General features: G+C 58.7%; 1 protein-coding gene across 2 annotated transcripts; it reads left to right on the top strand.

Annotated features, from left to right (window-relative positions):
* Positions 1 to 4,374: 4,374 nt before the first annotated feature.
* Positions 4,375 to 13,793, top strand: BCAM (basal cell adhesion molecule (Lutheran blood group)). 2 transcript variants are annotated; one of them, XM_081273488.1, is made up of 15 exons: positions 4,375 to 4,791; positions 6,601 to 6,722; positions 7,213 to 7,441; positions 7,525 to 7,595; positions 7,791 to 7,887; positions 7,972 to 8,154; positions 8,592 to 8,728; positions 9,054 to 9,210; positions 11,164 to 11,282; positions 11,377 to 11,518; positions 11,673 to 11,809; positions 11,977 to 12,121; positions 12,201 to 12,345; positions 13,168 to 13,279; positions 13,354 to 13,793. In XM_081273488.1, the coding sequence occupies exons 1-15, from the start codon at positions 4,710 to 4,712 to the stop codon at positions 13,357 to 13,359; spliced, it is 1,884 nt and encodes a 627-aa protein (XP_081129614.1). In that variant the 5' UTR covers positions 4,375 to 4,709; the 3' UTR covers positions 13,360 to 13,793. The 2 variants fall into 2 exon arrangements, with proteins under 2 accessions (XP_081129614.1, XP_081129615.1); XM_081273489.1 differs by lacking the exon at positions 4,375 to 4,791 and adding an exon at positions 5,108 to 5,199.
* The last annotated feature ends 821 nt before the right edge of the window (positions 13,794 to 14,614 follow it).

The following is a 14,614-nucleotide window of genomic DNA, read 5'->3' as shown; positions in this document are numbered from 1 at the left end:
TCTTTTTATTTTAGAGGGGGGACACACACAGCCTTCCAGATCTGCAAGGATTCAACCAAACTTGGATCTAAAATATTCAGGGAAAAAAATTGCATCTATAGAGAGGTTGGATGGTATGTTCTTCACCAAATAAGGTAGAGAATGGGGTTTGGAAGGTGGAGTCTTGCTTTGTGATGTCTTGTGGTCAGCAGATTGATTGACATCTTGGCAAGTCACACCCATTTCAAGTGCTGTGGGGGATCACAGGCAGAGGGAGAGGAAAGGCACATTTGCGTCAGGCAGCCCAATCAGTGTGCAAGGCCACACCAATCCCCTCATACTGCTCAAATGCGCAGAGCTCACACACGCAGCCCATGGATGGCTCAAGACAGGTGACCATGAGGAAATGACAAATTGGGTGCAGCCATCTTTAGGCAGTAGCTCTTCTTTAAACTCTCACCGTACAAGTAACTCTTTTTGCTCAACCAAAAAAAAAAAAAAAAAAAAAAAAAGCATTCACATGACACCAAATATCAGCAGTTCCATTTTCTAGATCCAAGTCTGGAACCATGGGGGAAGAACCATTCCCCTCCACACGTCTTGATGAGTGTCTTCTGCAAGCTGTGGACTCCTCTGAAAGCTAATTAGGCTATACCATATAGAAAACAAATGAGAAAAAGATAAGACTTGTCTATGAGAAGAGTCAGCCTTCCAGATCTGCAAGGATCCAACCAAACTTGGATCTAAAATATTCAGGAAAAAAATACATCTATATGGAAGACATGCAGACTTTTTGTCATTATTTTCTATTTTTTTTTTTAAAGAGAGAGTGGGAGAGGAGAGAGAGAATTTTTTTTTTTTTAAAGAGAGAGTGAGAGAGGAGAGAGAGAGAATTTTTAATATTTATTTTTTTAGTTCTCGGCGGACACAACATCTTTGTTGGTATGTGGTGCTGAGGATCGAACCCGGGCCGCATGCATGCCAGGCGAGCGCGATACCGCTTGAGCCACATCCCCAGCCCCAAGAGAGAGAGAATTTTTAATATTTATTTTTTAGTTCTCGGCGGACACAACATCTTTGTTGGTATGTGGTGCTGAGGATCGAACCCGGGCCGCACGCATGCCAGGCGAACGCGCTACAGCTTGAGCCACATCCCCAGCCCCAGTCATTATTTTCTAAACAATAGAGTATATTGATTATATCACACTTACATTGTATTAGGCATTATAAGGCATTGAGAGATGATTTAGAGTATGGGGGGGGCGGTGTGCATAGGTTATATGCAAATATAGTGCCATTATATGTAAGGGACTTGAGCATCTGGGGAGGGGGCTCCCGGAAACAATCTCCCACGGATAGCCAAGGACTGCTGTATACAGTCACATGGCACATCACCTAAGTATCTCTCAGTCGACCACGGACCACAACTGCAACAGTGGTCCCATAAGATCACATGGCCAAGTGACGTCATAGCCATCTTGGGCTGTGCGAGGCCGCTGTGATGTTCAGCCAGTGGCAAAATTGCCTGACAACGCCTTTCTCGGAACATACCCCGGTTGTTAAGTGACGCACGCCTGTGTCTATACACATGAGCTCGAGAGGACGGAATTGGAAAATGATTTAATTCAGTGCACAATGTTTATTCATCCCATGCCAAGCACTGTCCTAGGCACTGCGGCAAAGCAGGGCAGGTCCCTTTGCTCTTGGAGTTTAGAGTCTGTGCCAAGCAATAAAAAATAAACATACTGGATCTGGCAGCAATAAACGCTATGGAGGAAAAAGCATGGTAAGAGAAGGGAGATCAGGAGGGGCCTCAAGATGGGATGGTCAAGCAGAACCTTAACGATGATGACTGGGGGGGGTCACAGGAGATTGGAAGCCAGGCGGAAGCTGCTCAGGCGAGGACTGGCCCAGCAGAGGGAAGAGCAGATGCTGGGGCGGAAGCTGGTGTGTCGGAGGAACGGCATGGCAGCAGGGACCAATGTGACAAGAGTGGAACTGCATGGGAAGTGGGTGGTAGGTGGGATCAGGGAGGTGCCAGGGTCTTGTAAGCCACAGATAGAACTTTGGTTTTTACTGTGAGACAGAAGCCAAGGTTGACACAAGCAGATTTTTAACAAGATCCCTGTGGCTGTCTAGTGAGACTAAATTGTAGATGACAGGCAGTTGACGTTAACAATAGCAGTTCCTGCAAGTCTGTGCTCAGCCAAAGCTGGGGTGTCTGACTTCTCTCTTTCTTACACATCTGGCCTCACCGGGCACCTTAGCAGGCTGGGTTCTTTTTTTTTTTTTTTTTTTTTTTAAGAGAGAGAGAGAGAGAGAATTTTTTAATATTTATTTTTTAGTTTTCGGCGGACACAACATCTTTGTTTGTATGTGGTGCTGAGGATTGAACCCGGGCTGCATGCATGCCAGGCGAGCGCGCTACCGCTCAAGCCACATCCCCAGTCCAGGATGGGTTCTTGAAGGTGGAGAGCAGGTGGCTGACGAGGGCACCTACCCCTACCCAGGTCCTGCCCAGGTAAGCAGGTCCATAAGCCAGGGACAGAAGAGCCAGAGGGAGTTGCTGTCTGGGGTCCCAGGGTGTACGCTTGTCCTAGGGAGCCCTTGGGGCTGTCTTGGAATGTGACTGTGTCCATGTAGTGTGTCCTGCGATGACCAGTCTGGGTGGAATTTGCATGTAAGCCTGTGGACCTCTGAGTTTGCACCTTGCAAACCTTCCCTGAGTACCTGCTTTGGGTCTGGATGGGGGACACAACGGTAACCCAGAGAGCCCTGACCCTCACAGGGTTCATGCTCCAGTGGGGGAGACAGACCCAATACAGACAGGGGTATGTGTTCCTAAGTCCCTTCGTGGTCTATGGTCACTCGGCTACCTTGTTGTGGGGGTAGAGACACGGAATCAACACACAGACTCTGGGAGCTGGTGAGAGAACTGGCTGGAGACCCCCCTCAAGTCATTGTCCCGTAGCTCAGTTTCTTTTTGGAATGCACACAACTGTTATAGGGTTCGAGTGGGGCGTGCCCGTCAATCATACATAAGCAAGACAATATCCATAGGCCAATCATCTTCTGCCTAATGTAACCGCACCGTGAGGAAACTCTAAATATTGCTGTTGTGGTGGAAAGCAATCTGGAAGGGTCTTTGGCCCTTACTGAGTCAGGGGTTTCATGCCCTGAAGTCCCTTTGCCCAGTAGTTTGGCAATGCTGACCACAAGTGCTGAGTATGTGGCTCCACCCTGCCCTGCAGCCCCTCCTGTCAGGCCTGAGCAAACGTGGACATTTCAAGCACTTCTGAGCTGCTCCTAGCTGCTAGCTTGCTAGCTGCGACTGAAAGTTATTCCAACAGACAGGGACAACCCAGAGTGCACAGGGCTGAGGTGGGGGGTCCCAGGGGACTGAGGAGGATGGGGGAGCCTGAAGGAGGACTTCCTGGAGGAGGGGATAGTGATGCTAATACCCAAAGGTCACCTTTCCTAGTGTAACAATGGCTCTCCTGTATGACTAATGGATTAAAAAAAGTAGCTTTGACCAGTCTGGCCAATAATTCCCAGGCTGACCTGTTACTGAGCCCTCCCTCTGGTCAAATAGGCAAAGCCAGGGACCCAGGGGGAGGTTTACAGTCTGTGTCACCTGATTGTGACATGGAGGTCCAGGGGCAGAAAGCTCCATTCTTACCAGTGAATGATCTGAGAGACCTGAGGAACCTCTCCCAACATGACCATTCTGCCTAAGGTCCTAGACTAGCTTCTCCCAGACACACAGTGCCACCCCCCTTCCCCTAGCCCCAATCAGCACCCTAGGGGTTTTGTTCCAGTCTGATATGGGCCGTGAGAAGTCCTGAGGGTCTGATCTGTGACCTCCCTCACTCAGACTTTAATGCTCCCTTGCAACCAACGCTGGGCTCTTCCGCCCTCCCCAGGTGCCCTAGCCTCCTCCCCTCCTCCACTCACCTGCCCCGCCAGCAGGATTCTCCTCCCCTCCCCCAAGGTGGGGAGGGAATGAAGGGGAGAGAAGAAGCAGGAAGGGGGGTGACATTCCTGGGATTCCCTGGATGGGGAGAAGAGAGGGCGGGCCTTCCAGGGCAGAGAGAGGGAGCGAGCCCCGGGCCCCTCGGTCGCATCCTTACAGAGGCCTGGGCGGAACTGAGATTGAAGACCATTCGAGATAAGAGATTAAACTGGTCAGTTCCAAGCCACTGACCGGTCACGTGAGTGGCGCCGCCACAGGGAAGGACATCACAGGGCAGACTGGGAGCAGTTGCTCTGGGACACTGGTAATGCTGGGGGCCACTAGCTACACTGGGAGAGGCCACTGCTGGCCACTCGGTGTAAAATCCACGACGCAAGCCCAGGCTACTTGCCATAGTGGAAATGAGTCTCAAGGCCCCGGGTAGAATGAAGGGGAGAGGGTCCGCGATTGTCCGCTGAGATGCCAGTTCGGGATATCCACTGGCCAGACTGGTTAGTCAGGGTCCCCCGGCCGCAGGCGCTGCTCCGCAGAAGCGGGACAGCCGGGGGCTTGGGGCGAGGACGACGGAGCCCCGGCCCGCGGCGCTCTGGCCGGTCCGCGCGGGGCGGTGGGAGGTCCACCCGGGCAGTGGGAGGTCCTGGCGCTGCGCCCAGGTTGGCGAGGGGGCGTGGCCTGGGCGGGACCGGGGCGGGGCCTCTGTGCCAGCCCCGCAGCGGCCGAGCCCCAGCCCGGCTCAGTCGCCGCCGCCGCTGCGAACATGGAGCCCCCGGACGCCCGCGCCACCGCGCGCCCGGCCCCGCGCCTGCTGTGGCTCGCGCTGCTGCTGGCGGCGCACCCAGGTACGGCTCCCGCGGAAAGCAGGGCGGCACTGGGGTCGGCCCCCCGGGGACGCGGGAAGGCGAGGGGAAGGGCCCCTCGCTCGCCCCAGGAAGCAAAATCTGGGGATCCCCCGGAGGAGAGACAAGGTGGCGTGGGGAAGTGCCCCTCCTAGCGAGAGACTGGGACAGTCAGGCAGGAAAGTTGGGGAAGAGACCACCTGAGAAGTGAGACCCTACCCAAGTCGGGACCCTGGAATCTGGGCTGTATCCTCTAGAATCTGAGCCCTTCGGCTCCTGTTCCCTCAGACCCTAGAGTCCAAGCGCCTGGTGGCCAAGGTGGCTTTCCCCATGACACAGAAGACCAAAACCCCAGAGCTGTCCCCTCAAAGATTCTCAAGTTTCGAGAGATATAGGCACCCCTATGAAAAGGTAGGGACCCTATGCCTAAACCAGTGATTCATACAATTTGAGGATGTCCCCAGCCTAAATTCAGAGTCCCAGTTCAATAAAGAATGGGCCTCCCTTGGAAAGGGCCAGAGTACCAGCCCTGGGCAGTGAACAGTGGAACAAAGTGTTTCCGAGTGACAGATCCCCTTCCTGGGGCCCCAGATAAATCCATACACCTGCAAGGTGGAGGGAGGGGAGAGGACCCTCAGGCTGGGGACAAGGGAACAGGCATATGAAAGAGATCGAGAAGAGAGAGAGAGGGCATCTCTGCCTACCCTGGCTGTCTGCTGCTCAGACCCATCCCGGGCACCAGCCTGGCCCCTGTACACTCCCCTGGGGGAAACTGGGGCCAGAAGTGGGGGCCTGGATTGGTACAAGCATGGTAAATAGTGGGTCCCCAGGGGTAGGCCTGGGCCAGGCTGGGCGGGGAGCGGTAGAGAAGTTCTAAGAACTGAGGGCGGTGCCAGGATGCCAGCCCAGAGGGTAAGGAGCGCATGGAGTTCCCGCAGGAATTGGTCTATCTGCCAGGACCTGATGGGAGTTGGGACCCAGCCTCCTACGCCCCCAGGCCCTGGGAGTCCAGGCCCCCAGCCCCCTCTCCCTAGGATCTGAGTCCAGGTCCCCATCTGCCTTCTCCCTCTGGACCCCAAATCCTGGCCTGCCCCTCTCCTGTGCTGAGGTGACTCACCTTACCCTCTTCACTGCTCTATTAAAGAGACAGGGGGGCCAAGGGGCGGGTAGGGGGCTCTGGCGCCAGGCTGGGCAGGTCTCAGCCAGCCTGTCCCTCCCACATTCCTGAAACCTGCCCAGCCCTGTCCCCCCTCACCACCCCCACACACCCATCCCTGCCTCAGCCCTCAGTTCCGGCCCTCAGCAGCAGCCCACACCCCAGCCCCCCACGCATGAGAGAACAGAAGGGCCCAGGAGCTCAGAGATGGAGTCTGAGGGAGAGCAGGGAAAGGCGGGGCCAGGGGCTGAGCAGGAGACCCGGGGTGAGAGGTGCCTGTGGAGAGCCGGTTGGAGAGAGACATCTACGGTGTGTGTCGCTGCACCGTCCCTGCCCAGGGTGCTGGAGGCAGGGGAGGAGCCAGGCCTGGCCCTGCCCTTGTGGGCGCGTTTGCTCTAGTGAAGAAGCCAAGACAGATGAAGTGTAATCCCAGGGACACTGAGCAAAGGGGTTGGGGGGGGGGCTTTAGTTCTGCAGGTGAAGGGAGACAGGGCAAGAAATGCTCACGGGGCCTGAGGCTGGGAGACACAGACCCTGAGGGAGGAGGCTGGGCCTGGGCCCCTGGGTCTGAGGGAGGAGGCTGGGCCTGGACCCTGGGTCCTGTCTGGAAGGGGTTCTGTAGGTGGCCCTGGGAGAGCTTGACTGCTGTCCTGCAGGTTCCCAGGCCAAGGTGCATGTGTCTGTGCCTCCACTGGTGGAGGTGATGCAAGGAAAGAAGGTCACCCTGGACTGTACCCCCTTGGAGAACCCTGACCATTTTGTGCTGGAATGGTTCCTTGTGAGTGTTTGGTTGGGGGTCTGGGGACCAGGCTGGGGAGCAGGAGGGACAGGGAAGCAGGGCACACCAGGGATGCCCTCCTCAGAATCCAGAGGGCTTTGAAAGGGCCATCCATCTGTGTTTCCACTTTACAGATGGGAACTTGGGGCTTGGCCAGAGGAGAGGGGAGAGGCCTCTCCAAGGTCCTGGACAGGGCTGAGGATAGAGGGAGTCCTTCAGAACGCTGGCTTTTGGGAGAGGGACCGCATGGGGACAGACACTGAGAAAGCCAGAGCCTGGAGAGAAGGAGAGGAATTGAGAACTGAGGGCAGCAGGGTGGAGAAGGGGAGGAGAGACGGGCACAGAGGTGGGGGAGAGGGATACAGAGGAAGGGAGGGGAGAGGCCAGGATGGCAGCAGGAGGAAGAGACAGACCCATGAGGTGGTAGGAAGACAGGAAGGGTGACAGAGTGAGATTCGGTGGCCAGAGCTGAGACATCCCCCACACACAGACTGACCGCTCCGGTACCCGCCACCGCCTGGCCTCTGTTGAGCAGCAGGGCTCCCAGCTCCAAGGCACAGTGCATGACTTCCGGGGCCGCAGCCCCCCATACCAGCTGGACTCCCAGGGGCGCCTGGAGCTGCCCCAGGCCCAGGTGGGCGACGAGCGGGACTATGTGTGCGTGGTGAGAGCTGGGGCTTCGGGCACCACTGAGGCCACCGCAAAGCTCCGCGTGTTCGGTGAGTGTCCCCAGGCACCCCAAGAGGGGCCAGGCAGGCGAGGATCCAGGGAAGGCCTCCTGACATGAACGTGTTCCCCACAGCAATACCAGAGACCACTGAGGTGATCCCCAACCGAGGGACGCTGTCCGTGATGGAAGACTTTGCCCAAGAGGTACCTCGGGACAACCCTGATGCCAGGGTCCTGGGGGGGAGGGCTCTGGGCTGCTTAGTCTGAGCAGCAGGGGACAGGGCTCTGGGGAGAGGGAGCCCGGACTCCTGCATCTAATGGGGAGAGATGGAGGGAAGAGGGGACCCAGACTTCAGGGTCCTGGCCCAAAGCCCAGGGCCATGCCCATGTCTGCCTCAGATTGCCACCTGCAACAGCCGGAATGGGAACCCAGTCCCCCGGATCACGTGGTATAGAAACGGGCAGCTCCTGGACGTGCCCATGGAGGTGAATTCTGGTGAGCAGCACAGGGACCCAGAGAGACCCAGGTGGGAGTGGCCAGGCCAGGAGGCTGGCTGAGCGCCCCCTCCCTCATTCCTAGAGGGCTACATGACCAGCCGGACAGTCCGCGAGGCCTCGGGCCTGCAGTCCCTCACCAGCACCCTCTACCTGCGGCCAAGCAAGGCGGACCGGGAGGCCAGCTTCCACTGTGCTGCGCACTACAGCCTGCCCTTGGGTAACCAGGGCCGCCTGGACAGCAGCCCCTTCCACCTCACCCTGCACTGTGAGTCCCCGTGGTCCCCATCCCTGACCTGGGATCCACACCACACGAAGGCCCAACCCTCCACGCTCCCCTCTGCTCATCCCACCTCCTGCTGACACGTGAGAGGTGTTGGCTGCTGACCTCTGGCCTCTGACCTCAGATGGTAACTCAGGCCCCATCCTGATCTCTGCTAGCTCCTCAAACCCCGTGGAATGCTCCACCCTCTCACACTGAACAGGGTCCCCACATGACATCAGGCCCCAAATGTCACCCGCATCCACCTTTGATCCTTCACCCGTACCCTCAGCTTATCAACCTCTGACCTCTGGTGCCCACTCTCAGAAGATTAACTGACCCTTGAAACAAAGGATCCCTAACCTTGGGCCAAGGCTGACATCTCTCTCTTCGTCTGACATTGACCCTGATCATGACTCCTGTCTTCCCTGCCCTGCCCCCAGATCCCACGGAGAATGTGCGGTTCTGGGTGGGCAGCTCGTCCACCACAGAGGGCTGGGTACGCGAGGGTGACTCTATCCAGCTGCTCTGCCAGGGCGACGGCAGCCCCAGCCCGGAGTACACGTTCTTCCGCCTTCAGGTGACCCATCCCATAGTCCCTTTGGATTCGTGGCCCCGATCTCTGCAATTACTAACCTGCACTAACTTTCTTTTCTTTTTCTTTCTCCCTTTTTTCTTTTACTCTTTCTTATTTTTTTCTTTCTTTCTTTTTATTTGCGGCTCTGGGGCTGGCGCCCAGGGCCTGTGCATGCTAGGCAAGCTCTCTGCTGAGCCACACCCCAGACCCCAACCTGTCATTGGGACTTGAGTGCCTCTGGGCTTAGCAAAGCTCCTGAGACGGTGACCCCTGACCCCACTGGACCAGGGTGGCCCCTGAGCCCGGTTCCTCCTCTCTGGCCACCCAGGACAAGCAGGAGAAAATGCTGACCATAAACCTGGAGGGCAACTTGACCCTGGTGGGGGTGAATCGGAGCCAGAGCGGGACCTACGGCTGCAGAGTAGAAGATTACGATGCCGCTGAAGACGTCCAGCTCACCAAGATCCTGGAGCTGCGTGTGGCCTGTGAGAGAGCACCCGGGGAGCGGGAGGGGGCCCTGCATCCGCAGCCCGGCATTTGCTCTGCTCATCCTGAACGTCCTGCCCCCCTTGCTCTGTCTTGCTGGGGTGTCTGCTCTGTTCCTCTCCCCGGGCCCCTGCCTGCCTCCTCCAGTGTACCTGCACCAGCTGCCGGAGAGCTCCTTCCAGAGCACACACCTGATCCCCCGGCCCCACACCTGTCACGGCTCCCCAGGGCCCAGGGGAGAGAGCTTAGCTCTCAAGGCCCACTTGGCCAGCTTCGCTATCCGCCGAGCCTTCTCCCCATCAAGGCTCTCTCCCCACCCCACCTGAGTGAGTCCCCATCCTGTCTCCCACGGACTTCCAACCGGTCTCTTACATCTGGGTCTCTAAGACGCCTGTGCAGTTAACTTTGCAAGGCAAAGCTCAGCTTGCCTTAGCATCCCTCCCTGGAGTCTGTACTGGGGACACATCTGTGAGCCAGACAAACCAGTCTCCAGCCACCGTGGTAGGGAAGAGGGACGTTAAATGCTAAATGAGACCCTTCCACTAGCACCCATGTTATCTATGTGCCATGACACTGATAAGATCCAAGAACTGGCCCGGAGGAGCGGGGACTGTTTTAGATGGGAAGGTTTGCCGTCTGTCACCTGATAGTGACATGAGGGTCCAGGGGCAGAAGGTTCCAGGGAGTCCCTGGGGACCCACCTCTGTTAGGAGTCAGGAGCTGGAGGAAGCAAGATTGGGCAGGGGACAAGATGTGGCCCTTGTCTAAAGAAGGCCTTGGTTGGACCCACAGGAACCTGGGATGCCAGGGCGGTCCCTCACAGTTGTCCCTAGTTGGAATAAGTGGGCTGGACCTTTCCAGTGTGCTGCCCGGGGAAGGGGGCATGACCTTGGACCAGGGGCTCCCTGCAGCTGAGGCAGTTCCCAGAGAGGGCTGACAGCTGAGGGCTGGCAGCTGCTATCCTCAGCAGCTGGGAGAACAAATCCTTCAGTGCTGTGAGGAGATCTGTGTGTCCTCAACAGGGGGCCGGGAGGCCTCTGTGAGAAGGGGACACGCGAGTAAGGAACTGAAGAGTGAAAGCAGACACACAAAGATCTAGATGAGATACACAGTGAGTGGGTGCAAAGGCCCTGAGGCAGGGCAGGACTTGGTGTCCTCGAGAAAGCCAGTAAGAGGCAGGGTGGCTGGAACTTAGGGGGCAAGAGAGGACAGTGGGGGATGGGCAACAAGGTGGGCCAGGGCCAGACCAGGCAGAAACTCGTGGGCAGCATCAAGGAGTTTGGCCATAACGCCAAGGGTAGCAGGGAGCCAGATTTGAAGCAGAGGGGAGATGGAACCAGTATGCACTTGGTCTGTGGAGGGTTCACTGAATAGGGCAGGGAGGGTTAGGGTTAGGGTTCCCAAGACAGGTGCACCCAAGGATTAGCGCTGGAAGGAAGTAGAAGGATTCAGCTGGGGCAGGGGGCAGAACAAATAGAGTCTTAAAGAAATGATGGGTGTTGGGAGAGAGGGAGGATGGAGGGCTGGTGTCCCTCCCGGGTGGTCTGGGTGGCCAGGTGCCGTGGCACATGCCTGTAATCCCAGCCACTTGGGAGGCTGAGGCAGGAGGATCACAAGTTCAAGGCCAGAGTGGACAACTTACTGAGACCTCCCCCAAAATAAAAAGGGACGGGAATGTGACTCAGTGGTAAAACATCTTCAGTACAAAAAAAAAAGGTTGGAAAGTTCCGGGGCATCTCTCGCCCAAGGTCGTCCATTAACCTTGGGCTCAGATGTCCCCTCTGGAAGAAAGTGGCCGAGCTTGGCATATATTCCTAAATGTGGCCCAAGGGCCTGGAACTGAATCAGGTCTTCTCTGCTGACGATTGTCCATCAGTGTCCACCCCGGCAGCCCTGGAGAGCCCTAGAGTGGACGAGGGCTGGGGAAGGTGACATGCTGTCCCCTTCTCCAGACCTAGACCCCCTGGAGCTCAGCACCGGGGAGGAGCTCTCCGTGCTCCTCAACAGCAGCCGAACCACAGTGAACTGCTCCACGCGAGGCCTGCCCGCCCCCACCCTGCGCTGGACCAAGGTGGGAAGGAAAGGGACCTCCGGCCTCCGCCCCCACCCCTGGCCTCCACCCGCCCTTCGTCATGGCTCTGCCTGGCTTTCTCCACCCCTCCCAGGACTCAGTGCCCCTGGGGGACGGCCCCACACTCTCTCTCAGCCCCGTCACCTTCGACTCCGCTGGCACCTACGTGTGCGAGGCCTCCATGTCCACAGTCCCCTTCCTCAGCCGCGTCCGGAGCTTCAAGCTGCTGGTCCAAGGTTCGGAGCGGGAGTCAGCTCGGGTGGGGAAGATGGCCCCGGGGACCAGCGGGGTGGTCTGGCCCCGTGTCTTCCCGTCCCTGTCCCCTCTCCCCTTCCTCTCCCTTCCCACGTGTGCTTCCCACTGTCTTTTCTGGTCGCCACCCACCCACAGGGTCGCCCGAGCTAAGGGCAGAGGAGATGGAGCCCAAGGCAGAGGGCGGCTGGACGGAGGGGGACGAAGTCAGGCTGACCTGCTCGGCCCGGGGCCACCCGGAGCCTGAACTCACCTGGAGTCAGCTGGGTGGCCGTGTAAGGGACTGTCCTCTGCACCTGCACCTCCCTCACTAAGCCCCGCGGGAGACCCTGACCTTCACGGATTCGCGTCCCGTCCCCAGCTTCTGGGGGGTTGGACACCTTCACCTCTGCCCTCATCCCTGCCCTTGGTCCCTGGGCCGGCCTGACCCGAGCCTCCACAGCCTGCAGAGCCAGTCCTCGGAGGGCAGGGCTGGGTGAGCAGCTCCCTGACCCTGAAGGTGACCAGTGCCCTGGGACGCGAGGGCGTCGCCTGTGAGGCCTCCAACCCCCATGGGAGGGTCAGCCACGTCTTCCACTTCGGCACAGGTGAGCAGCCCTGGGGGAGGGGAGCCGGGAAGGGGGCACGAGCCCCGACTGAGCCCCTCCGCCCTTCCTCTCCCTGCAGTGGCCCCCCAGACGGCCCAGGCCGGAGTGGCCGTCATGGCCGTGGCCGTCAGCGTGGGCCTCCTGCTCCTCGTGGTGGCCGCCTTCTACTGCATGAGACGCAAAGGGCGCCCTGGCTGCTGCCGGCGGAGAGAGAAAGGGTCCCGGTGAGTGTCTTAGTACCCCAGCCGTCCCTCCACGCGCAGCCCACAGCCACCAGGCCACGCCCTCTGCCCAGCCCACAGCCACCAGGCCACGCCCTCTGCCCAGCCCCCTCCACCCGCAGCCCAGTTCACCGCCAGCCAAGCCACGCTGTCCCAGCCTGCCTCCTCCCCCACGGCTGCCTTGCCAACTTCAGCCCACCCAGACCTGTCCCCAAGTCCCTCTCAGCACTCCCACCCCCGCTGCTGCAGCCCGTGTCCTCATCACTTCATCTGCTCCTCCCTATCCCCACCCCAACGCCAACGCGGCCCTGACCCCATCCTAATGCCAGCTCTCGAGTCTCAGCCTGTCGCCACTCAGAACGTCCCTACGGCTCAGGAGGCTGAGGCAGGAGGATCTCAGTTCAAAGCCAGGCCCAGCAACTTTGCCTTAAGCAACTCAGCGAGACCCTGTCTCTGAATAAAATATAAAAAAGGGCTGGGGATCGTGGCTCAGTGGTTAAGCGCCCCTCAGGGGTCAGCCCCTGATGTCAATAAAAAAAGAACTTCCTTAGCCATCTCCTGACCCCAGCCCATTACCACCCCAGACCGACACCCCTCTACGCTCATCTCGACCCCTGGCCTAGGGCACCTCAGCCCCAACCCACAGCCGCTCCAGACCCCTCACAAAGGGGCCCCAGCAGATCTGCCAACCCCTCGGCCATCCCTCCAGCCCCACCCCACACTCCAGCACTCTGCCCACCACCATCCCTAACCCAGTACTACCCCAGCCCAGCCCAGGTCCTTCCCCCACGTGACCACTTCCCCGTGGGGCCCTTCTCCCTACAGGCCACCTGGGGAGCCAGAGCTGAGCCACTCAGGGTCCCAGCGGCCAGAGCAGAAGGGCCTTCTCGTGGGAGGTGGAGGAGCCAGGGGTGGCAGCGGGGGCTTTGGAGACGAGGTGAGTGAGGGCCTGGGCCCCCTGGTGACAGGGACCTGCCAGAGCACAGGCTGAGCGCCCCACTTTCTCCACAGTGCTGAGCCCAAGGACCTCCTCAGGCTGTCACTAGACAGAGCTTCGGGCATCAGAACCCTGCTCGCCCGCCCCCTCTTCCTTCTCTCGGGCCCTCCCTTCCTTCCTCTGCCTGCTGGGCAGAGACCCACGTGGCCAGCGGCCTTCAGCCTCTGGGAGGGAGGGGGGCCGGGGGTGGCTGGGAGGGGGCCTTCCTCCAGGGATGGTGACTCTCCCAGGCCCCAGAATAGCTCCTGGACCCAAGCCCAGGGCCCTGCCTGGGACAAGGCACCGAGGGTCGCCTGGCCCGGGCTATTTTTACCTCCTGCCTCTCTTGCTGGTTCCCCCCACCTGACGTCCTGCTGCATAGTCTGACACTGGAGCCCCTGTCTGCCCTCACCCCCAGCCCACCATCTGTGGACACTGGAGTCTGGAATAAAGGCTATCTGACATGGCGACACCATCCTGTGGTCAGATCTTCCTCTGGCGGTCAGGGAAGGGAAGCACAGTGCAGGTGATCCCCCTCCCAGCTGCCTCGCCCTGTCCACTTCCTTTTGAGACCTCAGGAGAGGCTGATGTCATGGAGAGAGAAGAGAGAGGGCTCACGGAGGTGGCTCAGCCGGGGAAGGTGGAAGGGAGATGCTGGGGTCCTCCCCCAAGGACAGGGATTGACCGGTGCCTGCTCGGGAATGGGGTGCTGTCCCCTTAAGGAAAAATTCCAGTCTCTGGCCAGAGCCCCCCAGGGAATTAAGGCCGGGAGGGGACAAGAGCTCTCCCAGAAGTAGAGTTGATGGAATTAGGGATGGAGCCGCCTCCTGGGGGGTGGGGGGGCATGGCTCCTGCAGCAGGATTCCCTGGGGAAGAAGGGAGGCCGTGCTCTGATGTGGATGACCGGCTTGGGCTGGCCAGGACAGACTCTGAGGCCCAGGAAGAGGGATGTGAGGAAGGATGGAAAGACTCAGGGTGGGTAGGAGGGAGGGGTGGGCAGGGCTCAAGAGATTAAAAGAGAGGAGGCAGATTTGGGGGGAGATCGAGTCAGAGACAGAAAAAGTAAAAAAGAAAACTTGGGTTCAGAGAGAGGGTTACAGCAAGAAAGGGAAAGAGAAAATGTTGAAAGAGGAGCTCAGAAGCATTTGGGAGGCAGGCACCAGTGACCTTGGCTGGGTGAATCCACCTCTGAGCCTTGATTCTTGGGCATCACACGGAGACGGAGACGAGTCCCACTTTGGCCCCTAGAGGGCAGCCGTGAGGAGTCAGCCCCATGCAAACCAGCGACTGTGCTAG

This window comes from Spermophilus citellus (genome assembly GCF_964194105.1).
Source record: "Spermophilus citellus genome assembly, chromosome: 18".
Lineage (NCBI taxonomy): Eukaryota > Metazoa > Chordata > Mammalia > Rodentia > Sciuridae > Spermophilus > Spermophilus citellus.
The sequence above is the reverse complement of the archived record's forward strand: the minus strand, read 5'-3'. Positions and strand labels throughout refer to the sequence as shown.

What these genes read in the sequence shown, in the direction of transcription:
- BCAM (XM_081273488.1), top strand. Translation starts at nt 4,710, where the DNA reads ATGGAGCCCCCGGACGCCCGCGCCACCGCGCGCCCGGCCCCGCGCCTG. An exon ending in ACACGTTCTTCCGCCTTCAG is followed by an intron (nt 8,729 to 9,053) that starts GTGACCCATCCC and finishes CTGGCCACCCAG; the next exon opens with GACAAGCAGGAGAAAATGCT. An exon ending in CGTCTTCCACTTCGGCACAG is followed by an intron (nt 12,122 to 12,200) that starts GTGAGCAGCCCT and finishes CTCTCCCTGCAG; the next exon opens with TGGCCCCCCAGACGGCCCAG.